The 26,046-nt window shown below is 41.3% G+C and overlaps 1 protein-coding gene across 2 annotated transcripts; it reads left to right on the top strand.

Moving 5' to 3' along the window:
* The first annotated feature begins 194 nt into the window (after positions 1-194).
* LOC113259051 (TAF5-like RNA polymerase II p300/CBP-associated factor-associated factor 65 kDa subunit 5L) lies at positions 195-25,111 on the top strand. Of its 2 annotated transcripts, XM_057308334.1 has the most exons (5): positions 195-345; positions 10,192-10,336; positions 13,255-13,359; positions 20,742-21,466; positions 24,751-25,111. In XM_057308334.1, the coding sequence occupies exons 2-5, from the start codon at positions 10,195-10,197 to the stop codon at positions 24,901-24,903; spliced, it is 1,125 nt and encodes a 374-aa protein (XP_057164317.1). In that variant the 5' UTR covers positions 195-345; positions 10,192-10,194; the 3' UTR covers positions 24,904-25,111. The 2 variants fall into 2 exon arrangements, with proteins under 2 accessions (XP_057164317.1, XP_026360000.2); XM_026504215.4 differs by having other exon boundaries at positions 197-345; positions 20,742-25,111.
* The last annotated feature ends 935 nt before the right edge of the window (positions 25,112-26,046 follow it).

Raw genomic sequence — 26,046 nt, 5'->3', positions numbered from 1 at the left:
GGTCGCGAGCCGAGCGCGCGCGGGCGGGCGGGGGCCGGGAGGGAGGGAGCGCGGGCGGGGGCGCGGCGGCGCGCGGCGAGGCCTAGGCGGGGCGCGCGCCCGCAGCTCCCGCCGGCGGGGCGGTGGGGGCGGGGCGGGCGGGCGGGGCCGGCTGTGCGCGGGCGCGGCGGCCGCGCCTCCGCCCTCGGCCTCGGAGTCCCAGGCGGCCGCGGGCGGCGTGGCCTGCAGTCCGCAGCTACACCTGGAGGGCTCCGCGTTCCTGCTCGGGGTGGGTCCTGCCGGGGCGGCTGCCGGGCACCCACCGGGAAGGGGTCCTGAGCGCTGGACAGCCGGGCAGAAGCACAGGTCCGAATCTCCTTTTCATTTAAGGAAAAAGGAAATGCCTTTTGGCCGAACTCAAGATTAAACTTCGCACATGGTGATTGCGGGTGGCTGGGTGTGAAATCGACCTCTGCATGTGACAGGGGAGATCTCGAGTTAGACTAGTTGTTGCTGGAGGATACCGACCTGCAAGGTTGCCTTTGGGATTAACTCATGACAGCAAGAGATTTGTGCGCCTAGGCGGTACTCGCGAAGCTCCGGGGCTTTTGAAAATGTATTAGGTAAGGCGTTGGTCCGAAGTCAGTTGATGGTTAGAAATAGTGGTGTCATTTTAGACTTAGCGGAAGTGGAGCACTTGAAAGCTTCATGCAGTTCTCCCATCAGTTGTGAAAGTGGCGTTATACTGCGGATCTCGCAGCTTGTATGGTTCTGGGATCAGAAGGTAAGTCTGCCAATCCCATGCGGCGTTCGTCTTAAATTACCTAAACTCTGACCTTGCAGATTGAGATCTTGGAATGGTGACTCCCGCGAACAAGCAGTTGGGTGCTGTGTCGGGAGAAACAGGGCGGAGTTTGTCTTAGGTGATACAAGTGTGGGACATACCTGAGTTGTGCGGTGGGAGGAGGACAAGGCGGCGGTTCCCCAGCCTTGCTCAAAGCCCTGCTTGAAAGTGAGAGTTGGAAGGGGAGTTTGTGCCAAATCTTTAAACTCTGGGAAACTTAATGTAGTGCATGGGGCTTGATGACTATGTAGAGCTAAGGTTGAAACCATGTAACTATCAGTGTAACTCTCTGTGAGCCTTAGTTTCCTCTTCTGTAAAACGAGGTGATGATTGATAAAAGTGGATCGTTTAAAGAGTATCACAAAAAGGAATAATGAACGTGAAAATGCCTGACATATAGAAAACACTCTAAATATTAGCTGTTGTAATTTCCTTTTTGGGAAAAAACCTTTTGGATTCCTTGTAGGCCTAAATATTTTGTGTTAAATGGGAAGCCTATACTAACATTGATTTGCTTTATAAATTATAAATTCTTGCTTTGAAAATCAGTGTTAAACTAGGAAACCAAAGGGTGGGCTTGCCTTGAGTTGGTTTTTTTTTTTTTTTTCCTTTGTCATCAAACAATAAATCAGGTTATTGTGTTTTGGAATAGTTTTGTTGCTTCTGCCTGTAAATGTGAGGTTTATGTGTGGTTCTGTCACTGTGAAGCTAGGTAAAAGCCTCACTTAACTTCTCAGCAACTAGTTTGGAGGGTTTTCTTTTTGCAAACAGATGTCCTTCGTAACACCTGTGAAGGACATCATTAGAGAAAGGGACAGGGTTTTGGTTTTGATTGATTTTCGCTGGAAGGGAGCCTTAGGGATCCTCTGTTAAACCAGCATTACTCAGTGGACGGTACTAGAAGTCATTTCCAGCCTCCCTTCATCTTCTCAGGTAATAATTGTTCTACCTGTAAATGTTCTGATCATTGTCTCAACAAGCAACTGGTAAGCCTTCACTATTGTCAAGAAGCCTCCGATTTAATGCAGAACCCTTTGGGCAGTAGGACGTTGTAAAGGGTAAGAGTTCAGACCCTGAAGCCAGATGACCTGACTTGTACACCTGTTGAGGTGTACAGGAGATAAGCTATATTGCAGCCCTTAAAATAGTGTCTAACCAGTGGCATACACTGAATAAGTATTAGGTAGTAGTAGTGGTAATGTAGGAAACAAATATTATGGTAAGCAATGAGACAGAAGTTGTTCCTGGATTCAGTGGTAGAGGAAGCTGAGCTGAGCTGTGAAAAAAAGAGTAGAATTTAACCAGGTTGGAGTGCCAGTGTAGGGGCCTCCAGTTAATGGAGAGGTCTTCACCAAAGCCCCTGAGATGAGAAAATGGGGTAGTACCTACCAGTTAAGTTAATAAAGGTGGATCAGAGTAACCTCAAAATGACACAAGGGAGATTGAATTTTGTATCCTCCACACTGGTGGAGGTAGTAGAAAGTTTTTAAGCTGAGCAGATGCCATCAGATTAGTTTTTTGGAAAGATTGTGCCAATTGTGCCTGCAGTAGTGTGGAATTGGATTAAAAGTAAGGAAGGCCCGTCCCTCCACTTGTCCTGGCAGCTTTGTATCTGCCTGTGACTCGAAAAGGAAAATGACTGCTTAGCAGAGACAGGCATTTCATTCCAAATCTGGAAGCTTAGAGAGCATTTACAGAAGGCATGAAGAAATCCTTAGATCATCCCAGGCAGCCTTCCCTCTTAAAAGCTGACTTCAAGTATATACTGTATATATATGACTATAAGGCAAAGATCCCCCCAGATGTATCCCTTTGTAAAGAGAGTGTCACCACGTGTTCAAGTCTCTCCTATTACAGGGCACTCTCAGTCACTCTATTTTTTTTTAAGATTTATTTATTTATTTATTTATTTGTCAGAGAGAGAGAGAGAGAGAGGTAGACAGAGGAAGAAGCAGGCTCCCTGCTGAGCAAGGAGCCCAATGCGGGACTCGATCCCACGACCCTGGGGTTATGACCTGAGCCGAAGGGTCTGCTTAATGGGCTGAGCCACCCAGGTGTCCCTCAGTCACTCTATTTTGAACAACAGGATGCTGTTTGGGAAATACGTATTAGGCTAAAATAACTTCAGCTGATGCTAGTTTAATATAGCTATTCAATCAATCAGTATAGTCAGTGGTGACTGAAAAAATGTTCTGCCCTCCTGAATAGGTGTCGATGGCCTTGGTTGGTTGAGATTTCCAATGAGAGCATCATGTATGGATTCAAGAAGTACTCTATCATAGCTGATCTGGTAATCGTGATGGTGATGTGCTCTAGAAAATGGAATTTGATAATTCCCAGTGGCTTAAGTGACCACAGAGACACTGATAAGTGGAAGATGAAAGTGAATAGAGTAAAATTGTTTCATAAAGTAATATATTGCACTGTATAATGTATTTTTAAATATATGTAAGTTAATAAATTAAAGATTTAAGCAGACATTTGACTGTTTCCTGTATAGTCCTCAAAGGTTTTTTTTATTTAAATTAACCCCCAAAATTTCTTCTTAATTTTCTCATTGCAAGGGTATCATTGTCTTAGGTTTGAACTTAACCTTTTATTTGGATATTTCATAGAAATTGACTGCTGATCTTTTTCTCTACTGAAACAAATTCCCTTTTCTCATTTTTTAATTTTTAGAAGGTTTAAAGAACATTGTGTACTGGCAAGGTTTAGAAAACATTGTGGAGAACTTCCATTCATAATTCTCTGTTCTGCAGTCAAATAAGATACTCTTCTGATAAAATGTATTGAAATGTATCTTAGTCTCCTTACAGTGATTGGCTGTCGTAAAGGGTATCTCTGTTTTATTAGCAAAATACAGCTGACCCTTGAACAACACAGGATCCACTTAGACAAAGATTTTTTTTTTCCATACAGACAGAACAGTACTGTAAATATTTTCTTTATATTTTCTTAACATTTTCTTTTCTCTAGCTTTATTGTAAGAATACAGTATATAACTCTTAAATGAAATGTGTTAATCCACTGTTTATGTTATCAGTAAGGCTTTCAGTGAACAGTAGGCTATTAGTAATGAAGTTTTTGGAGAGTCCGAAGTTATATGCAAATTTTTGATGGGGGGCAGGGGCAGATCACTTATGTTGTTCAGGGGTCAATGGTACTCACATTCGGATATTTGGTAATTTAGTAATGAGACATGTTATGCAAAACTTTGTCAATCAACATCTTTAGGCTAAGATGCTAGTACATTAGTTTCACAAAGTAATACCATGCTCTAGAACTGTGTTGTCCAGTGCAGTAACTGTTGGCACATGTGTTTAAATTAAAATAAAAATTCAGCACTAGCCACAGTTTAATTGCTCAATAGCTCTGTGTGGCTGGTGGCTACCATACTGAACAGTGCAGACTTAGAACATTTTTATTACTGAGGAAAGTCTTATAGGATGGTACTGCTCTAAAGTGAAAAATTAATATTCTACTTTGAGACATATACATAAATGTTTTAATGTCTTTAAACTGTTTCCAAAACCTGGCTGCATTTGATTCAGTTTCATGGAGAAAGATTAACATAGGAAAACATATTTTTCCTAATTCTCTAAGAACAAAACCTCTGTTTTTTCCATCTACCATGGTGTTTGCAAATAAAGCATGTATGAAAGTTTTCTCTCTGAAGTCATAGTAAATAACGTATATATCCATTCTTGTGCTGTACTCTTCTGTGTTAATGAGGTTTTGTGTAGGAATATTTTTTTTTCTCTGCTGTGAAATAATATTAAAGCAGGAATCAAATATTTGTGGCTCATAAAAATTCAGAAAGATCATGAGCCTAGAGTAAACTGTCAAGAATTCCAGACAGAAGCTAGGCAACCCTCACTATATTTTTTTTAAGATTTTATTTATTTATTTATCTATCTATTTATTATTTATTTAATTTATTTTATTTATTTATCTATCTTTATTATTTATTTAATTTATTTTATTTAATTAACTTATTTATCTATTTATTATTTATTTTATTTAATTTATCTATTTATTATTTATTTTATTTGTTTATTTATTTATCTATCTGTCTATCTATTTATTTATTTATTTGACAGAGCGGACAGGCAGGGTTAGTGGGAGAGGAGAAGCAGGCTCTCTGCTTAGGGACTTGGGACTCGATCCCAGGACCCTGGGATCACGACCTGAGCCGAAGGCAGATGCTTAACTGACTGATCCATCCAGGCACCCCAACCTTCACTTTATTTTTAATGTGAGTTTCAAAGATAAGAAAAAAACTGTTCTCCAGGAATTCTCCATCTGTCTGGGCAGCTAAGGAGCAGTGATGGCAGGATTGGACAGCCTGCATTGGGGCAGGCTTGGGAAGCAATTTTAAGCTTGGGAGTAGTATAATCAGATTTGTCTTCTACGCTGGCTGCATTCTAGAGGGTGGCTTGACATAGGGCTAGAGGTGGGAGGATATTAGAATATTCCAGTTGAGAAGTGATTTATGCTGTCACATAGGAGCAGTGAAGATGGGGTAGCAGCAAAGGCTGCAAGAAAGAATTCTACGTGGACTGGAAGGAGTTGGCGGCCTCTTAGAAATGAGAGGGAAAGAAGAAAAAGTTTAAGATGATGACTGGGCCTTTTGTTTTAGTGGTAGATCATAGCACCATGAAGCTGGCTATGAATAGTAGGAGAAGGAGGAGGTTTTGAAGGAAGATAATAAATTTGAGCATGTTGAATTTCAGATCTAGGTAGAGATATCCCTCAGACTTGAGCTCAGGAAGGTGGTCTGACTAGATAGAGACCGTGTAAGTCTCGTGTAAGTAGTGTGATGATACAGGGAATGTGAAGAATGAGAAGCGGACCAAGAATGGGAGAGGGGAAGCAACCAAAGGAGAGGGAGTTTCAGGGGAGGAGGCATGTTCAGCAGCCAAGAGACCTTGTGGGATAGTGTGGAAAAGTGACTGTTTGGTTTGGCAAGAGTTGAGGAATCTCAGGTCTTAGTAAATAGCCCCCTGAGGTAGGGAGCAGGGTCAGCTGGCTGGATAAGAAGACTGGTGTTGCTTTGGAATAGCTGGGTGGGAAACTATCAGGAAAGAAATGAGTTAGTGAGAAAAGACTTCTGGAACATCATAGAGGTCCCAGGTGATGTTAGAGAAAATCAGTTTTAGTGGCATCTGTCTGCCTAGTGTGTGAGTTCTGCCTGCCCCCGCCCCCGCCAAAAAACCGAACCAAAACAAAACAAAAAAAAACCTCCAGGTGCTAGGTTGCATCCTGAGCCCCTACTTCTGAGCATTATTCTCCTGCCATTTATTTCTTGGGACGACATAAGAAAGAACACAGCTTCTAGTTCAGGTATATTCATGTCAGTCTGTGAGCAGAAATCAAATATGAAAGGCCATCGTAATGTTAAAATTATATGACATTACTAGAACTGAGAGTATACTATGGCTCATTTGTCACCTGTGATTTATATTTTTCACAAAGATAATTGAATACACTTTACCGTGATGATTAATGCAAAAGTTAGCTTTTTAAGTCCTCCTTCGAATGACCTTTTAATAGATATTACATTTAGACTTCTGCAAGTAAAGAGAAGAGAACTAATGTATTAGAGTACCTAGTATGCACTTTACATAGCATCTTATTTAACAGAAAAATACACAAGCATTTTTATTTGTTTCTAAGCATAAATTTGTAATTGGAATACATTTGCTTCAAAGTACACACACCCCTAGCCACCTATCAGTAGACTCATTTGGGGAGCTGATTTGAGAATGGTGGTGGTGAATTTGCCTGGATTTGTTCTGAATTTACCTGTGCTCAAAGCTGCCACCTTACCCAGGGGGGTATTGTCTATACAGTATTGTGTTAGCATTTAATGGAATTGTGTCGTATCTTGCCTGCTTAGCCCTTCACGTGGTGGCCCAGGGATATCTCTCCCAGCACCCTCCACCAACACACACATTTGAACATAAGTGGGCGGGTTAGGATGCAGTCTGTAACCAGTAAGAAATTCACTTGGCTGCAGTCCCATATTATCATCATCATCTTAGGAGTGTGCCTGGGTTCCATGTGTCTTTGCCTCCCCATATTTCTGTAATTAAATATCAAGAGTGTGGCTGTGGTTTTTCCTGCACAGTTGTTACTTTGAGACAGGAAGATGATCATGTCTTGACTTTATATAGCAACTTTGTTAAAGTATTAGTTAAACAGTAGGCAGCTATTGATATATGAGAAATAGATACATATTGTGTCAGAATCCTCTTTTTAATTTCCAGAAATACTACTAATATGACATGAAGAGAAAGGTATGTGATTATCTATTTTTATTTCAAAGTTAAGATATTATGTAAATTGAAAACCATGGGAAATCTGAAATTTTAACAAGGATATAATTATATCCAAACTTAATTTAAATTTAAAAGATTTTATAATTATGGGAAAAAGCAAGTAACTTGAAATTGCAGTGTTAGTGTCATGTCTGAGTCTCTCGAAAGACAGGTCTATTTTAAGGAGGTTTGTTTTCTCTCTCATGCGTCCATTTATGGATATTAGTATTACAGAAATCAGTAGGGGGAGAGGAACTGGTTTCTCCACAGAACTCTTCATTATTTATTTCATTTGAAATATGTGTGCATTGGAATCAAATCCACTTAAGTCTATTGGGTCATGTCTCTGGTATTTCAGTTGAGTGTGGTTGTAAAAGAGTTAGTTAATGCCAGCATTCCTGCTCTTAAGGTCCTTGGCCCTACATGGCTCGCCACCCACCCTCAGGGAAGGTCCCTTATCATAAATAGTGGTTTGGGTTCTGAGAAACTGCCATTTGGGGCAGCTAATTTGGACAAATTCATCAGAATCAGTATTTATAAACTAATTTCTAGCAATCCCAAATATGGCCAGTTTTTGCTGCTGTTCATTCTCACTCCTGTTTACTCTTCCATACCTTTCATATCTTTTCCCGTCTTCCTCTGATGTGCATAAACTTTGCCCTACTGTGAGGGCCATGTGTCATTGCAGGGTCTATTCTGTCTGTGTCTTTCACATGCATGGTTTCTTCCTGTTAGAGAGGTGGTCTCTTATTCCCATCTTATTTGGAGCACTGAGGGACACACATTGATACAAGCATGTATTCCCATAGCAACAAGAGATTGGCAGGAGGAAATCTGAAAAAGTGTTAGTCTCAGCTAAAAGACGAGGAATCGGGCTGCTTTGGAAGAGTTCAGAGACTGGGTGCTCTTGAAATTAGATTTAAAGCAGCTTTAGCAAGCATCGTGTGGGAAAGGCGGGGAGGCACAGGATGGGGCAGTGGGAACTGGTTGGATTTGACTAGTCCTGACTTGGGGTGACACTGGCAAAGGGCAATATTGTCACAGTCTCTGTGTGCATTTCATTGTTTTTCTCTGCATATAACATTGAATCAGAATCTCCAGGGCTGAAATTATTTATAGACACAGTTACAGGAGGTTCTTAGGTGTAGCCAGGTTAGAGAACCATAGAGAATCACTGATACAGTCAAAATGATACAGTAATGCTTATTAGTAACCACCAAAAACAATTATCTGCTTTCATTGATGGACAGATGAATGCTTGGAGCAGGGATTCCCAACGTATCAAAATCCTTGTGTTGGCAATAAAAAAAAAAAACTTAATTAAAATAATCTAAGTTAGCAATATAGTGAAAGACTAATACACCAAAACTGAGTGAGGCGAATTCCACAGTAAAAAGGTGGTTCAGTTTTGGGAAATTTATTAGTAATTTTCATTGTATCACAGTCAACTGTATCACACCCAGTGCCCCTCCTTTTTAGCAAATGATTTTGTACTTTCTTTCTTAATCCAAAACTGAAATACATAGAGAATACAATTTTTCTAAATACATAATTTAAAGTAACATGATATCCTAATATTTATATTTTTATATAGATATATATGTTTTAGTGTGTATGTCTCCAACCTTCACTGTTTGCTCTGTTGTAGGACTTTTAGGGAATTGAAAAGTAGATATTCAGAGTATATTTTAAAAGGGCTACCACAGACCAGTTTGGAAAGAAAGGATTATTTGCAGATAATTGTAGAATAATTTGTTGCTTCAGTATCTGTATAAAACATTTGGCTATTTGCCACACTTATGCCCTAAAAGAAATGGCAGGTGGATAAAAATCAGATACAAATAAAATGTTTTGAAACGTTTAAAGAAGAAAAAGGCAGATTCCTGGAATGGGGGAATTTCAAATCTTTAAAGGTAATAGAGGGAAATCACAAAGGAGAAGGTGTGTGCATGTCGTTGAAGCAGAAAACTCAGACACACCAAATAAATTACCAAAAGCAGATTTCCCACACACAAAACAGTGGGAGCCATTGATTTAGGGAAGGTTACTTTGATGGGGACAATAGCATGTGCATGGATAATGTTGCAAGCATGCCATTTTTACATGACAGAAGTGAACGTAGAAAACTCATCCAGCTGTCGTGGGTCACCCAGACTGCAGTATCCTTTACTTCTGGCAAAGCAGTGTTTGAGACCTGTGGCACCTTCAGGAGTTCCTATTATTCTTGATAATTAATTTAGCCATCAAGGAAAATAGTCCTTTTTGAGGGAAACCCTCAAATTAGCTTGAATTATCAAAAGCAATTTAGCCCTGTTTGGTGCACTTCCTACCATTTTCTTTTCCTTTCTTGTAAGAATTTGCGAGACATATTCTAATGAGTATACATGCTCTCTTACCATTTTGATGCTTTCCTGTGCCTGAGGTTACAAATAAAGACTAAAAGAGGTAAATGATGGGATTACAATGGAAACACATTGCTCAAATCTTTGACGTAGTGCTGCCTGCCTTTTCCTGACTCTTAGGAAAAACAGAGCATTCCTTTCCTCATTATTAACTGCTCACTTTCTCAACATCCATTTATCCAGTTTCGGGGTTTCTCAGATCTTTGATTTTTGTATGGCCTCCTGCCTGCTTTATTTGGCCAGTTCACTGCCAATTAACACCTCTCTCCCAGAGGAGGCCGGAGAAATCAAAGGCTCTGGAATTGACCTGGTCCTGTTTGCTCGATGTTAGCAGCTCTAATGAAAAGTTCCACCAGAAAGATTGAAATCATGGTATTAACTGAAGTTTGGGGGTGGTCTGTGGGGTTTTATTCTCCACAATAGTCCTGTTTTCCACAATTGAAGTTGACTGTATCGCTCTCGAGAAAGTAGACACATGGGAGAGTGCTCCAGGTTAGTCACTAAGGCACTTTGCTTTGCGGCTTAAGTAGGTCACCTGACTAGCCACAGGGCCAGTCCTCGTCTGCTCCTTATTTTACCCCTGCCGTGCCCTTGCTGGGGCGGGTGGTCGCCCACATGGCTTGGTGTTCTGTGGTCCCGCCCGCAGGTCATGAAACGAGTGCGCACCGAGCAGATTCAGATGGCAGTGTCCTGCTACCTCAAACGCCGGCAGTACGTGGACTCCGACGGTCCCCTGAAGCAAGGACTGAGGCTGTCACAGACCGCTGAGGAGATGGCGGCCAACCTCACAGGTAACCCGGGGGCCACTCCGGGGGGCAGGTTGGAACAGAACTGGCGCAGAGGTCCGTGAGAAGTCCCTTCCCCTCCTCTTCTGGAGAGACTGCGGCAGCCTCCGCGGGCAGGCCACATGATGATGCCGGCCTTCAGAGATGCTATCTGTCCTTCAGAGCCACTTCTAGAAGCCTCCTGCGGTAACCCATCCTGCCTCAGGATTCTCTGCTTTTCTCTCTATCTGATGTTATGTGCAACTTTTTCCCTCTGTGAACTATTATGCTACAAGAGCCGGAGGGCCAGGGTTTCTGTCCCCCTCTTGAACATGTCCCTCCCTGTAGCCTGGAGCCTTGCCCATGGAAGTCAGATTTGCTGGGTGAACGAGTACTTTGGGATCAGTGGTGGGAAAGATTGGCATCCTAGATATGTTCCTGAGGTTTTTAAGATTTGTTTTTGGTTTCTGTTTTGAAATCAAATTCTTTTCTAGAAAAAGAAAAATGTGTCTTAAATCTATTTAGAACAGCAAATAATGATTACTTAGCTATGTTGTGAGTTCTGTTTTTATGTGATATAATTTTTTCTATTGGATCTGGGTACTGAAGACTTTGCCAAAAAAGAGATGGCCACAGTGCTTTTCGGGTGACTGTGTGCTGCTTTAATGGCTGTATGTGGAGTTCAACATTGCAGTGCTTTCTTCTACTCGGCCCTGGTTCCTCTTACCTGCTCCAACTGGACTCTTCTGTCTTTTTTATCCTTGTACTTCCTTCTGCTCTTCTCAGTACCTGTCACCACCTACTTCATCCCTTAGTGGTTTCAACCCCCACACTGCTAACAGCAGCTCTGTCTGCTGCCTCTTATTATCTTCAGAGTCATGCACCCAGACCCTTCACACTCTAAGGGTGTATTGCCATTGCCATAGGCAAGAATGATGGGACCCGAGGATGTCCTCAGGAGGTGCTTCGTGACTCCCGCTGAGACAGTAGAAGTAGCCCAGTCAGGCATCTGCCTTTTTATTCTTTAGCATCAGGTCCACCCCCATTGTTCCTTTCTTTCAGACTGGGTTACCCCTGACAGGAACAGAGCCAGATAAGGGACTTGGAATAGATTACTAAATGCCTTATTGTTTTGAGTAGGATGGCCAGTTTATAGAGCCAGAGTAATTCCTTCTCAGCTTGCCAGCACAGCCTTTAATGTCCATGAATAATCTGCTGCCCCATGTTCATTAGAACCTGGGAGCAATAATTCTGTGCAGTTGTTGATAGGAAATAGAAGCAAACCCTGTTACACAGAACATGACTCTTCTTGGTCGTCTTCATTCAGATATAATGGCTTGTTAGGAAGGTCACTATTGTTCCTGGAAAACCACCAGAAAATGTGAGTATTATAAAATTTTGTCCTAGGTCTTTCTGTCAGTTGAGTAATCTGAATGATTTTGTCCTCGTTCAGCAGACCACCTATTGAACATCTGCTATAGGTCAGGTGCTCAAAAGCCCTAGAGATGGCTAAGGTTTGATCCTAGCTCCTGAGCTTAACATTATAGCCAGCAAATGAGGCGGATAAATCAGTGATGACAGGAGGGTACGACGTAGTAACTTCTATGAAGGGAGAATGTTTCAGGTTCTGTCGGAACAAAGAAGATGGTCATCTAAATTAGCTTGGCAGGTCAAGGATTGCTTCCCCAAAGGTTTCGTGGTTCCCAGCATACAGTCAGGGGTTAGTAAATAGAAGGAGTGAGCTGAGTCTCAAAAGAACCATTAGGAGCTTACCAGGGGACAAGTTGGAGCAGGGTATCCAGGTTCTCAAGTGTGAATTATGGAAAGATCACTCTGTGGCGGCATTGATTGGGGAAGGCCCAGAATAGAACCAGGGAAGCTAGTTAGAAGGCCAGAGAATGATCCAGTGAGAAGTGAGGAACACTAGCAGCCAGTCACACATCCCTCAGGAAGGGGATTACAGATTCTTCCCTGGTGAATCTGACCTGCCCAAGAGAGGAGACCTATAAAGACACTGACATTGGGAAATCGCCCACCCAGCTCATGCTGGGTGATGAACACAAGGAGTTTCCATCACCTGTCGTACCTCACCTTCAGCCATGAAAGAACGTAACGTACTCACTGTGAAGAGGAGAGGTGGAAAGAATCAGTGAGAAGCAACTTGAGTGAAGCAAACAGCTGAGAGAAGAAAGCTTCAAATATACCGCCACTGATAGCCTGGAGACAAGAAGAAGATGCTATTTTTAAAAAACAACATTGGGAGAACAGCAAGAAATGTGGTAAATTTAAGTAAATGGTAGTGAAGATGAGAAATCAGTAGAAAGGTTGAAAGTTGAGGAAGCAGATCAGTTCAGGGGATCTAACCTTGAAATAGTAGGAGTCCCAGGGGCACATTGCTGGTTCAGTGGGTAGAGCATGTGACTCTTGATCTCAGGCTTGTGAGTTTGAGCCCCACATTGGGCTTAGAGGTTTCTTTAAAAAACGAAGAGGAAAGAGAAATAGTAGGGTCCCTGAAGAAGAAAACAGAATCAACACATTTCTCAGAACCAAGGGGCATGAATTTTTACTGAAAGGGCCCACTAAGTGTCCATCATGATGGTTGAAAATAGACCCACACCGAGGCCCATTATTGTAGGATGTCAGAACATAGGGTCAAATGCTTTCAGATATGTCCCCCATGAACTTATGTACCTATCCTCTCTCATTCAACTTAATCCTGTTTTTCATTCCTCCACTGTCATTTTATTTTGGATATCAGGAAGGAGAGGAGATGAGTGTCATCGCTCAGCCATATTTAACCAGATGCCCAACCATACTTTGAAAATCTACTGAAATATCCATTGCTACTGCTGCATATACTTAATATCCTCTTGCATCCATCTTCCCACATACTGGATTAATAATTGTGTTTCCCATCCCCACCTTATGTATCTTTTCCTCCTTAGTCCAATCAGAATCCGGTTGTGCCAACATAGTGTCTGCAGCCCCTTGCCAGGCAGAGCCCCAGCAATATGAAGTACAGTTTGGACGACTACGGAATTTTCTCACTGGTAAGTGCTCAGCACTAAGAACTTCCTCTTACTAAGAAAGAATCATGCAAGTTTCCCTCAGAACCTACTATATTCCAGGGATGGTGTACTTGGTACAAATTCGAAGGTAGTTAGCACAGTCCTTGCATTCAATCTTAACGATCTATTGGAACTCCTAGGAGCGTCAAATCACAAGTTAAAGTTTGCAAGGGCTAGGGCTCTCAGTGTTTTGGTCACTGTTTTGTCCATGGCTGTAAGCAGAGTGACTAGAACTTGAGTTGAAACAGTGAAAGTTAAATTAGCCATGTAGAGAAGCATCCTGAAATGCAGAGAATTTGAAGTGTGCATTGAAATCACTATTAATAATATAGTACATCTCAAAATGACCTTTTCCCTTTATTTCCCAAAGCGCAAGACACTAGTCCTCATGAATCAGCAAGACCAAAAAAATTAGAGGTAGTTTAGTCCAGTTTGTGGGTGGTGTAATGACCCCTAAAACACAAAATCAGTAGATATGAGTTCCAATCAGTTCTTTTAACTCACTGTATGACTTTTTAAATGAATCACTTTAAAAAATGGAGTTGTTCAGCATCTCTGGTGCCCTAGTTTTTTCATCTGTGAAATAAGGCGATTCAAATGTATAACCAAGTGATTTGATCCCGTCCTAAGATAACTGATTATGATTTTAATGTTGGAAAGATTATTGCAGTGAGGGAGACCTTGTTGATTCAGGTTATTAATCAAAGTCTTTTGTTGAGTACTTTATACAAAACACCTTGAGGTGTAAGAAATAAAAAACTTTGCCCTCAAAGGGTTGAGAGTAATTAGCAGGTATTGGTAAGTGGAAATTGTAGTTAAAACACTTTAAGGATATTTCATTTTTCTTTACTTATTTGAAAAAATTCTCAGGATAATAAGTTTTAATGGTAAAGATGTATATAAGGTGCACACACACACACACACACACACACACGAGATGCATGTAAGGTGATCAGTGTACAGACCACAATAACATACCTCGTTTTACATCGCTTATGGTCGTCCTGATTTTACTTGACCCTCACGATGATCTGTATTTTTTAAAGGAAAGAGTCCACATTTTCTGTATTCTAGGGAAAATGGCCAAAATGTTACAAGAAATAAAGGTTACAAAATAAAACCTTAGGGTTATCTTATCAGCCTCAGAGTTACTGGAGTGATGGAATTCATAAGTATCATCTGTTAAATTGTTACAAAAATGAAAACATCATGAAGCTTAACGGTTTAGTAAAAAGTCTGTTATGTTTAAACTGAAAAGAAAGTTCCATTAAGATCCTCATATCATATGAATGTTAAATATCTCAGAACAATGATCAGCTGCTTTCCGTCTCCAGTAAGGATAATAAAAGAAAAATTGAATTTATAAGAAGGCTTTCATTCAGAGGTAAGCAAGAACTTGGAGATAATGCGTTATGTAATCACTGGCATTGGTTTATGAGGCTTTAAGCAAAATTTTTTTTAAATTTTAAGTCTTTAGAAAGACATTTTACTCTGTTTTTAAAATGTAACTGTATTTCTTTCCCCATGATCACTTTCTCTCTCCATGCTACTGGTGGGGAAGGTGGTTTAAGAAGGAATGCCTGGCTTCTCTCAGCCTTTCTCTTTCATTCACTCAGCTGATATTTATGAGGCACTGACTGCTTGCTGGGCTAGATGTTGCAATAGGACATACTGATGTGGAGCCTACTGCCTAATGAGGGAAACAGACAAAAGCATAAAGCCCCAGTGTATCATTATAATAGTGATGCCCTCCCTGTACTCATGCCATGAGATGGCTCTTGTCATAGACGTGACTTATTTCCATTATGAATGACACTCGTGACTGTAGTGACATATCGGTTTTTGTTTATATTTTTTAATCACTGAAGCACAGTTGTAATAAAATGGACTCATTGAAATAATTTTATTACAGAACTATGATTATTTTTCACAATGAAGAATACGTCTAATTGATCACTAATGTGACTTATCCTCATGCAAAGTTTTCTGCTTAGATTTATTTCTTTGAGGGGTGCTTGGGTGGCTCAGTGGGTTAAGCGTCTGCCTTTGGCTCAGGTCATGAGCCCGGGTCCTGGGATGGAGCCCTGTGTTGGGCTTCCTACTCAGCAGGGAGTATGCTTCTCCCTTTCTCTCTGCCCCTGCCTCTGCTCATGCTCTCTCTCTAAAATAAATTTTTTTTAAAAATCTTTAAAAAGTTTATTTTGGGGGGGCTCTTGTTGTTTTTCTTGAATATTTACTTAAACTCAATGTAGAATAGCTGTTGACTCCTTGTGTGTGATGATGCTGGTTTTTTCCTAATATGTGGTACCTTTTTATTCTCCTCTCCTAATTTCCTTCCCCCCCGAACTTTAAATTTCAATAAATAGTAATCTCTTAACCCTCTCCTTTGTCTTGTTTCAAAACTGAGGAAGTTGTCTGTTATTTTACCTATAAGGCTTTAATCCTCTGGGCACAGGTTATTTGGAGGGGGTAAATATTTTTTGTGGGGTTTTTTGTTTTTGTTTTATTTTTTGTTTTCTTTTTTTTTTAAGCAAGGTTTATTGAGCAATAGCCAAGCGATAGCACAAAGCTTCCGAGGAGGGAGGGAACCCAAAAGTGTTGCCCTGTTTTTGTGTTTTTACAGACTGCTTTTCCTGGAATGGTTTTCCCTACCCTCAGTTCTCTGAAGAGCAGTCAGCCAAGTGAAATGAACACATGTTTTCTGAGCACCAGGATAAAGTATAAGATACAGTTGTCAATCTAAATAGGGAGCAGTCCTAACATGAGAAAGCTAAAAGTAAAAGTTTTTAAATGAAGTTCAAATACGGTGGAAGAGTTTTCCCAGGCCAGGATGAAATCAGTGCTGACGTTTGCACGTAGAGGAACTATGGAATGAAAGGAGAAGATGGTTTGGACGGAGTAGTCAGAGAAGGCCTTACTGAGTATCAGGAGGTGGAATTTAAGTTAGCGTTTGGAAGATGGGTTGGATTTCAGTAAGCTGTGGAAGAAGAGAAGTAGGAGGATTCGGGGTATGTGCAAAGACGTGAGCAAAAGGGCAGAGATGGCGATTCTTTGGGCAGGAACAGTGAAGGAAGTGGCTTTGTTGAGAATGGGGTGTTCAGATTGGAGATAAGGCCAGCCACATTGAAGCCAGTCTGAAGAGAGACCTGACCATCAGGACTAGGAGACAAAAGTCTGAAAGCAGTTGTTGAAAGGGTCTGCAAGTGTGATGACCAGGAGGCCAGCCTAAGGTCCACACTGCAGTACTGGAGAAGTGAGCTGGAAAAGGACCACAGCTCAACAGTGCTGTGCAAGAGGAGAGCAAGGTCCTGATTTCCTAGTTAAAAGTCCCAAGATAGACTCTCCAAGGCTCAGGATTAAAGGAGGAAGAGTTGAGGATGACTCGGGCTCTGTGACAAATGGGGGCTTACGCTCTATTGAGCAGAAATAAGTCAGGTTTTTTACATCATTATGAGGGTGGCCTCCTACTGGATAGCTTGCAGTAGGAAATTGGAGGGTAGTATTTAAGAGAAAGATACAGACTTGTGATAAAGAACTCAGTATCAGTTTCATGGAGGTACAAATGCCAGTTTTATGAGATGATAAATGTCAAAGGAAGATACAAGGGAAATAAGAGCATCTCGGGCTATAGTACCCTAAGTGTATTTTTCCTCCATAAGTTTATCTGTGGGGGAGAGATTCTGTGAGCTCACCTGGTGCTCTGGGCCCTTTTCTCCAGGAGGCATAGTAGGAAGAGCATAGACTTTGGAATCGAGCAGTCTGCGTGTGAACATGGGGCCAGCTGTGACCCTTAGACATGACGATAGATGTCAAGTGCCTAGGCCACAGGACGCACACACTCAGTGTTCATCCTTGACACAAAATGAGTATGTGAGGAATGAGAGGAGAAGAGGAGCCCTAAAGGGAGGGAGGTGAAGAATCGAGCTGGGCAGTGTGGCGTTGCAGAACAAAAGACGGGTGTGAGGTCAGTGGGGTCGGACCCCACAGAGACAGGCAGGAGAATGAGGGCTAACAAGCTTGGTGTTCGTTTAACTTAGTGTCCTTTTCACGACGAATTTCCGCAAGCTCTGTGAAAAACGTCCTCTTACTTCAGCACCAGCAGAGTGTGGTACCAAGTAGGAGTCGGCTACCTAGCCAACGGAGAGATGGACAGAAGGAAGGACGAGCGCACTTGTCAGAGGATGTGTTACTTTTGAAATTCGAAAAAATGTATTTCAAGCAAGTACACTTTCAGTAAAATATAAAGTGTATGTTATGATTTCAAGGAAACAAGATTAAAAATGAGAGTTAAGACTTATGTGAGTCTTACTTTGTTCCACATAATGAATGTTGATCAAAATTTTATTTTATACCTGACATACTGTTCTCTTCAGACGAGAGAGAACCATTAAACAATTTTGAAACTGAGCTGAAACAACAGTGAATTTCAGTAAGTTTTAAAGTAGTGCAGTCCTGTCTCTTGGTGGCTAGGTTTTGGGTTTTTTTCCTGAACTTATTAAACTAAAATGCCTCTCATTCTGAAAAATAAGCCTAAAACTAAGACTTTAAAGAGTTGCAAACAATCCTTCATCCCAGTAGAATATACTGGAAGTCTAATTGATAAGGGTTGAGTTTGTTTGTTTGTTTTTTAATTAGTATTTTGGGGGGAAATTTTTCCAGAGGTCTTCCAAAGAATTACAGCATTTAAAGAAATACCAAAATGTGAATTAGTCAGGATCCTCCATAGAAACAGAACCAGTAGAATGTATATAGAGAAAGATACATTTTAAGGAATTGGCTCATGCAGTTATGGAAGCTAGTGAGTCCAAAATCTGTAAGACAGGAAGGCAGGCTGGAGACCCAGGAAAGAGTTGCAGTGCAAACCCAGAGTCAATCTGCTGGCAGAATTCCCTCTTCTGGGGAGGTCAGTTTTTGTTCTCATAAGGTCTTCAACTGATTGGATGAGACTCACCCACATTATGGAAGGTAATCTGCTTTACTCAAAGTCTACTCACTTAACTGTTAATTTCATCTAAAAAATACCTTCACAGAAACATCTAGATAATGTTTAAGTATCTGGGCACTGTGGCACAGCCGGGTTGACACAGAATTAACCACCCCAAGTCTATCCCCTGTCAGTTTGGTACCCATATCTCCCTTAAACTCCAAATAACGATGATTAACAAGGTTTTTAATCCACCTAACATGATACAGCTCTCCTGGGTACAACCAAAAATGTACTAATCCCTTCCCCAGAAGAGAAAGCAAAGTCCTTAGGCGATTTACTCTTCTCCTTGTTATCTTGTAAGTTAAATACTATGGTGTGGAGTTAACCACACTTAACTACTCTGACAAAAAGTAAGGGTAACTTATGTACATAATAAGGGAACAAGAGAGGGAAGAAAACAAAGATATTTGCTTATGTGTAGATATATACATACATATTCATAACAAAATGAGGAGGATAACTTAAATAATTAGTCTTCATTTCTGTAACTGGTCACATACTTCATAGCTGGTATTTAACTACTTTCTTCCACTACCCATTCTGCATTTTCTTTGTCTTCAGCAAACGCGTCAGCTGGTTCTGGTTCTTTATTGGATAGGGTGACCCACATCTCATTTCTAAAGAGTCTTGGGCCTTTACTGGTCCTACCTGGATTAGATTTTTATAGTTTTCCATTAACCTTAACCACAGGGCGGAATGATACTAAGAGATGCCTTAAGGGATCTCCTGTATTGCAGACATGCTCTGCCTTACCTCCACTGTGGACTAGCAGTCCAATGTCCCTTTCGTAGTCAGGATCAGTCGCTCCAGCCAGCACCGTAACTCCCTTCTTGGCCTATTGAAGACATGAGGAGCCCAAAGTGGCCAGGTAACAGTCTTAAGTTTATTGGAATCATGTTGTAATTTAAGTTCATTTTCTAACTATGTCTTTGAGTAGGGATGCATTTATTCTAAAATGCACATATTATGCAATTAATTTACCTGTGATAAAGTGAAATAGGGTATTAAGCAGAGATAGCATGCTGGTATCATTTATCATCAAATTAGGGAGGTGATATTCCCTAATGTAATGTTCCTGATTTTGAGCCATGTATGGATTCTTTTTCATGAAGGAAAAAAAAATGCTAGTAGAAGTATTAAATGCTGACTTAAAGCGTTTCAATATTAATTTACTTAAATATATACAAACGTTACACAAGATATAAAACGTTTATGGTTACTGTATTTCTGTATGAAACCAAAACTCATTTACGAATACAGTACAAGCAAAACCACAAAACAGCAAAGTTCAAATTAGCAGCAAGTGAATATAATAGATAGATTTTGCCAGAACTAATCTGCTGCTCCACGTGGGCCAGAAGCTGGTCCCGATGGCTGTGACACAGACTAGTCTGCATTCAGCTTCCCGAGGTGCTTGCGCCCTGCGTGGGTCCTGCTTCCCCGCTCACCTGCGGCTGAATGGCTGCGGAACCCCTGCGCCATCCCAGCTCACTCCGCCCTCACATATGTGGGTGTCGGGTCCACCTCTGTGCTTTCCTCATTTGCCTGTGGCAGTTAAAGCCGGACACTTGAACATCCTCTGTCACGTAGTCACATGGTGTTAAAGTCTCAAATAAGTAAATGTAAAGTTTAGTCTTAATGACATGAAAATGTCTCATTTGTAAATTATCACTGCAAAAGAGTAGTTTTGCTTTTTAGCCAATGTGATCAAAACGATGACACTGGCAAATATGGGACAGTTTGGGGTGAGTGTCGTCATCTTGGCGTTAGGGTGTGCCAGCCTGCGTAGCGAGGCATGTTAACGAACTCACTAAAATAAGTACTCTGATAATACTGTTGGATGATGGAGGCCAAAAGTAATCACAAAACAAAATAGAGCACTAAAATCATATGTCAGTACTTGCTTAATGGCCAGCCAGATAATTATGAATATGCCTGTGTTTATCGTTTTTAAAAATTATCAAACTAAAAAGGTTCTCTGAAGAACTCACATTCTCCCAAGAATATATCTAAGGACCCTCAGAGGTCTGTGCTCTCCAATTTGAGGAACACTAATGTATTGAGGAAAAACAGTAAACCTCGAATACCTGGGTACAAGCTCCTGAAGTGCTGTGAGAACTTAGGCAAGTCACTGACCCTCTCTGGGCAGCCAGTTCCTGATTTGGGGCCGACTTCAGGCCCAGATTGGCTGGACTTCAGAGTCCCTGCTCTTCTTTCTTCAATCGAAAACTGTGAGTTTCCATAATTTTATGTTGGGCTTATATTTCAGTCACCAGTCCTGACCAGAATGTGTTGTGTGATGGTGGGCTCCCCAGGAGGGCCACATTATTCTTTGAAATTATACTGATTATAAAGCCCTCACTTTTTTCCATTATAGATTCTGATTCCCAGCATAGCCACGAAGTGATGCCTCTCCTCTATCCTCTCTTTGTCTACCTCCATCTCAACCTGGTCCAGAATAGTCCGAAGAGCACAGTGGAAAGTTTTTACAGCCGCTTCCATGGAATGTTTCTGCAGAACGCTAGCCAGAAGGATGTCATTGAGCAGCTACAGACCACTCAAACCATCCAGGACATCCTGTCTAACTTCAAGCTTCGAGCATTCCTAGATAACAAGTACGTGGTCCGTCTCCAGGAAGACAGCTACAACTACCTTATCCGCTACCTCCAAAGTGACAACAACACCGCCCTGTGCAAAGTCCTCACCTTGCATATCCATCTTGACGTGCAGCCTGCCAAGAGAACAGATTACCAGCTCTATGCCAGCGGCAGCTCCTCTCGAAGCGAGGGCAACGGCTTGGAGCCCACTGACATGCCCGCCCCTATTCTGCAGAACGAGGCTGCCCTGGAGGTCTTGCAGGAGAGCATTAAGCGCGTCAAGGACGGCCCCCCCTCCCTCACTACCATCTGCTTCTATGCCTTCTATAACACAGAGCAGCTGCTGAACACCGCAGAAATCTCCCCGGACAGCAAGCTGCTCGCTGCTGGGTTTGACAACTCCTGTATAAAACTGTGGAGTTTACGATCCAAGAAGTTAAAATCAGAACCCCATCAAGTAGACGTGTCCCGCATCCACTTGGCTTGTGACATTCTGGAGGAGGAGGTATGAATATCATTTTTCTTCCCTACACCTGCCTTACTAATTTGCTTAGAATTCTTACCAAACATGACAGCTCTTATGGAGAATGGACTTCATTATTTCCTCCACCGTATAGCTAAAGCCAGACTAATACCCATGTAACCTGTAGCCGCTGAATTCCTGCTCATGCCTAACCTTGGAAGACATGAAAACTATGTTTAACAACATTAACTGAACATTATTAATGATTGGTCAGTGTTTATTACTGTCTGAATATGGACAATATTGCTAAGCCTAATTAAAGACCCTTAGCTAATACTGAGATTTACAGTGTGTGTGTGTGTGTGTGTGTGTGTGTGTGTGTGTGTGTGTGTGTGGTGTAAGTGTCTGTACGTTTATGCAAATATAAACAATTAGAAATAGGATTACTGGGTCAAAGGGTCTACATTTTAAACTGTGATGAATATTGTCATTTTCCAGTCTCATCAACAGTAAGCGAGAACACTGTTTGCTCTTCCCTCACCAACACTGGGTGTTGTGGCCTCTCTGAGGCCAGTGCACGTCCTCTGGCTTTAGTATGCTCCAGGGTGTTCCCAAACCCCAGCTTGAAAAGTGCACGGGAAGTATGGTTGTTATTTTATCCATCAGTCAGTATAATGATTTGGGATGGTTACTGAAAAGGGCAGGCCGAGTGGCCTGAGTTTTGGGTCACTGAGAATCACTGCCTTAGAAAACATGTACACAAAGAGATAAAATTGAACTTCACAGAGTTAACTTTCCCTGCGAGTGGCCCCACAAAAGCTGGGAGCTAGAATATTCTTGTCATCTCACCACTGAAATTCAAGTAGCTCTACCTCAGGTTACTTTCAATGGAAAATTCTTTGCATGGGGTTGAAAAATTAAGGAATAAAAAAAAACCAACATTCAAGTTAATTTCCACAGATGATAAGGATACCAAGAATATTGGATGCACAAAATAAGTCCTTTTTTCCTATTCTTGTTTTCTTAGTCAACTTCCAGTTAGCGTGGTCTTTGAATTTTTGTTTCTTGTGACTGAGATTATAATTAGAGGAGTTTGTTGAGTAAAAGGTCTACATTCCAATGTACACACTTTGATTTCTAGGATTTTATGGTACCCTCCAAAATTTTTTTATTGCACATGTATTTGAGTTTTAAAATTTCTTTTCCTAAGAGGCAATTCTAGCCTGTTGAGCATTCTTCACATACAACTGAAGGGTGCTGCCATAATTGATTCACAACTTTCTGTAAATACAAGGAAAATTATTCTTCCACCGACCTTATTAGCTTGATGACATTGTGTTTGGAGATTATTCTCAGCATTACAAATTAAAGGAAGATAGCAAAGATAGGTAGATACAAAGAAGGAAAGAATATTAGACCAAAAAAATGTATAAGATTCTACCCTGGCTACCACTGAAAATTAGTCTGTGACTTATTCTGTGACAATTCCGAGGCTTTGGAAGGTATGCATTTGAAGACCCAGAAGTGAAGAATAACATGAGGAATTCCAAGAAGTGAAAGAAAGTCAGTCTGGCTGGAGTTGGGGGGGCTAAGACAGGTAGCAGCCTGGCACCACAGGCTGTGCTGGGATTATGGTGACCTGTGCTGGGGGAGTGGCGGCAGGAAGGGAGCACAGGGACTGGTGAGACAAGAGCTCTCTTACTGGATTCAGTGGAGGGGCTGGAGGGAAAGGAGGAGTTGAGGATGACATCTGTATCTCAGACTGGACCACCTGGGTGGATGGTGGGAGGTGCTGTTCCTACCAAGAGAAGATACTTTGTTTAAGTATCTTCCTGATGTGTTCCCTATTATCCACACTGAAAGTACTGTAGATTCTGCTACAGTAGAAAGGTACTGCTTTCCTTGCGAACAAACTTCTGTTTCATTTTAGAACTAAAGTTGAGATCTTCTTATCATGTCACAGGGTTTCCTGTTTGGGATTTCTACATCCCCCACTCATTTTGTTATAGCAGTTTATGGAGATTTTTGTTGTTATGGGGTGGTGGTTTTTGTGGGGGGCGGGGGGACTTGTTTTGGGGTTTTTTGGGTTTTGAGGGGTTTTTTTGGTTGTTCCTGACAAGGAACATTTTGGGGAGAAGCAAGGTATAAATCAGTTCTGGTAGTTAGTTTTTAATATGTCTTCAGTGAGAACTTGACTTTTTTTTCCTTATAGAATTCACAATTAAAATAGAAATTCTTAATGCAAAGGTCACAAATTCACATGCCTGTAGAAGCCAAGTAGGTAAATATAAGTGGTAAAGCTACCTGGATCAAAGAGATGGTAGGAAGTACGAAAGCACGTGAAAACCCAATTAAAAAGCCAGTTTGCAACCTCTGCCTTAATCTTTGTGAAGTTAGTGAATAAAATGTTTTCATAGTGGGTATTTAAAATATTGACCAGACCCACCAATTCCATTTTTAGGGATATACCCAAGAAAATTGAAAACATGTGTCCGCACAAAAACTTGTACACGAATGTTCGTAACATCCCGAAAAGTGGGTACAGCCCAAATGTCAGTCAGCTGATTAATAGATAAACAAAATGTGATATATCCATGTAATAGAATATTATCCTGCCATAGAAAGGAATGAAGCTACGTAGACATGAGACATGCTGTGTTGTGGATGAACCTTGGAAACATGCTAATAAAAGAAGCCAGTCACAAAGGACCACATGCTATATGATTCCATTTCTAGGAAATATCCGGAATAGGTATATCCATAGAAACAGAAAGTAGATTGATGACAGCCGGGGGCTGGGGACAGGGAAATAGGCAGTGACTGCTAATGGGTAAAAGGGTTCCTTTTTGAGGTGATAAAAATGTTCTGTAGTAGATAATGGTGATAGTTGCACAACTCTGTGAATATACTAAAAGTCATTGAATTATACTTTTAAAAGAGTGAATTTTATAGTGTGGGAATTATATCTTAGTTTTAAAAAGTCAAAAACAGTAATCAAAAGCTCCTATGAGGGCATAAAATTTTCTCTATTAAGCCAAATAAAACTGGACTTACAGCACTGGCCTATAGCTTCTGATTATCTGCAATTTAAAGATATTCTAGGTTAACCTTTGAAAAGCTATTCATTGGCATTGCAGTGCTCCTCTTCCCACCAGGACCAGTAGCCCCCATCCTGTCTGAGATCCTCCATCCCGTGTTCCATACTAAATGGAGTTGGAAATGAGGTCCACCTTTCACTCTTGTTGATTAGTAACTCTGTGTTTTTAATATTTGAGCAACATGGCAGAACCACAGATACCGTATCAAGGATTTGCTCTTCGTTTCAGGTATGTGTACACGATCACCCTCGTCACTGCCAGCCTCCCGCCCTCCTAGCCCAGCACTACAGCACCAGTATTCGGTTCATGTACTGGCTAGCGAGCCTTCCCCCAATCCAGCAGTCTTTAAGTTTGAAAAGTAAAGAAGTCAGTGTTGTATAATATTCAGTTCTGTGATTTGTATATAAAACGATCGTGTAGGTCTATGCTGGCCTAGAGGAATATAATGTGAGCCGTGTTTGTAACTTTGATTTTTCTAGTAGCCACATTAAAAAAGTAAAAAACAATAGTCAATTAATTTTAATAATGTATTTTATTCAATCCAGTATGACCAAAGTATTATCATTTCAACATGTAAGCAATATTAAAAGATTATTAATGAAATCTGTTACATTCTCCTTTTTTGTCCTAAGTCTTGGAAATCTGGTGTGTTTTACACTTACAGCACATGTTCAGCTCAACTAGCCAATAGCCGCCTTTTCTATTCTAGTTCGGGCCACCGTCATCTCTCCCAGAGAGAGCAGCCCCCCACTTGCTTCCAAATCTTAACCCACTCCCAAGCCCAGCCAGATTTAATTTCTTTCATTTCCATTGGCAGCTAACGTTGGGAGAAGAGCCCAAGGCTTAATTTCAGACCCCCCCAAAAGTACCCTCAAGCTAGGAAAGATGAGTGTGAGCTGAGGCACTCTGACCCTCCTAGTCCACGAGCAGACATCCATAACAAGTCTGAGATTTTTAGGGCCTCCATGGTCTAAAGCAGGGCTTAGCAAACTATGGCACAGGGGTACATAAGATAATGTTTGAAAGTCTTTTTATACTTACTTTTCCTATTATTTTTAGATTTCTTATTTTATGCATGTTTTATAACACACGTAGTATGATTCATTATTACACAAATGTACTTAACAAATTAAAAATTCCTATTTGGGATGCATGCCCATTTACTATAGGGTGTTCAGTCAATTGTAGGGAGTTTGGGGTTTTGTCCTGTGAGCATGAAAGGTAGGAAAGGGAGAATCTGGGGTTGGGCATGTGTGAATCAGCTGCTTGTTCAGAGTTTTAGCTTGACTGTGCTGAGGCCCTTGTGGGACTGGGTTGAGCCACAGAAGAAAATGTGGCTGGGTTATTTTAAGCTGTGGTCCTGGCAAAGAGCTGATAGTGATAGTCAGCAGGAATGCTCTGGTTTCCCCATCTCTTGGTCTATAGAGTCAACCAAGCGCTTTTCCACATGCTCGGGACAATCATCAAGACCCCCGGGGAGTGCCAGCTTGACTCCTGGCGCACCCTCCTCTTCCCATGTCTGAG

The sequence above is a fragment of the Ursus arctos genome, unplaced genomic scaffold (assembly GCF_023065955.2).
Source record: "Ursus arctos isolate Adak ecotype North America unplaced genomic scaffold, UrsArc2.0 scaffold_7, whole genome shotgun sequence".
In the NCBI taxonomy this organism is placed as follows: Eukaryota; Metazoa; Chordata; class Mammalia; order Carnivora; family Ursidae; genus Ursus; species Ursus arctos.
The sequence above is the reverse complement of the archived record's forward strand: the minus strand, read 5'-3'. Positions and strand labels throughout refer to the sequence as shown.

Coding starts and splice junctions, on each gene's coding strand:
- LOC113259051 (XM_057308334.1), top strand. CDS start 10,195: ATGAAACGAGTGCGCACCGAGCAGATTCAGATGGCAGTGTCCTGCTAC. Junction 13,360..20,741: donor ACTACGGAATTTTCTCACTG/GTAAGTGCTCAG, acceptor TTTCCATTATAG/ATTCTGATTCCCAGCATAGC. Junction 21,467..24,750: donor GTGACATTCTGGAGGAGGAG/GTATGAATATCA, acceptor TCTTCGTTTCAG/GTATGTGTACACGATCACCC.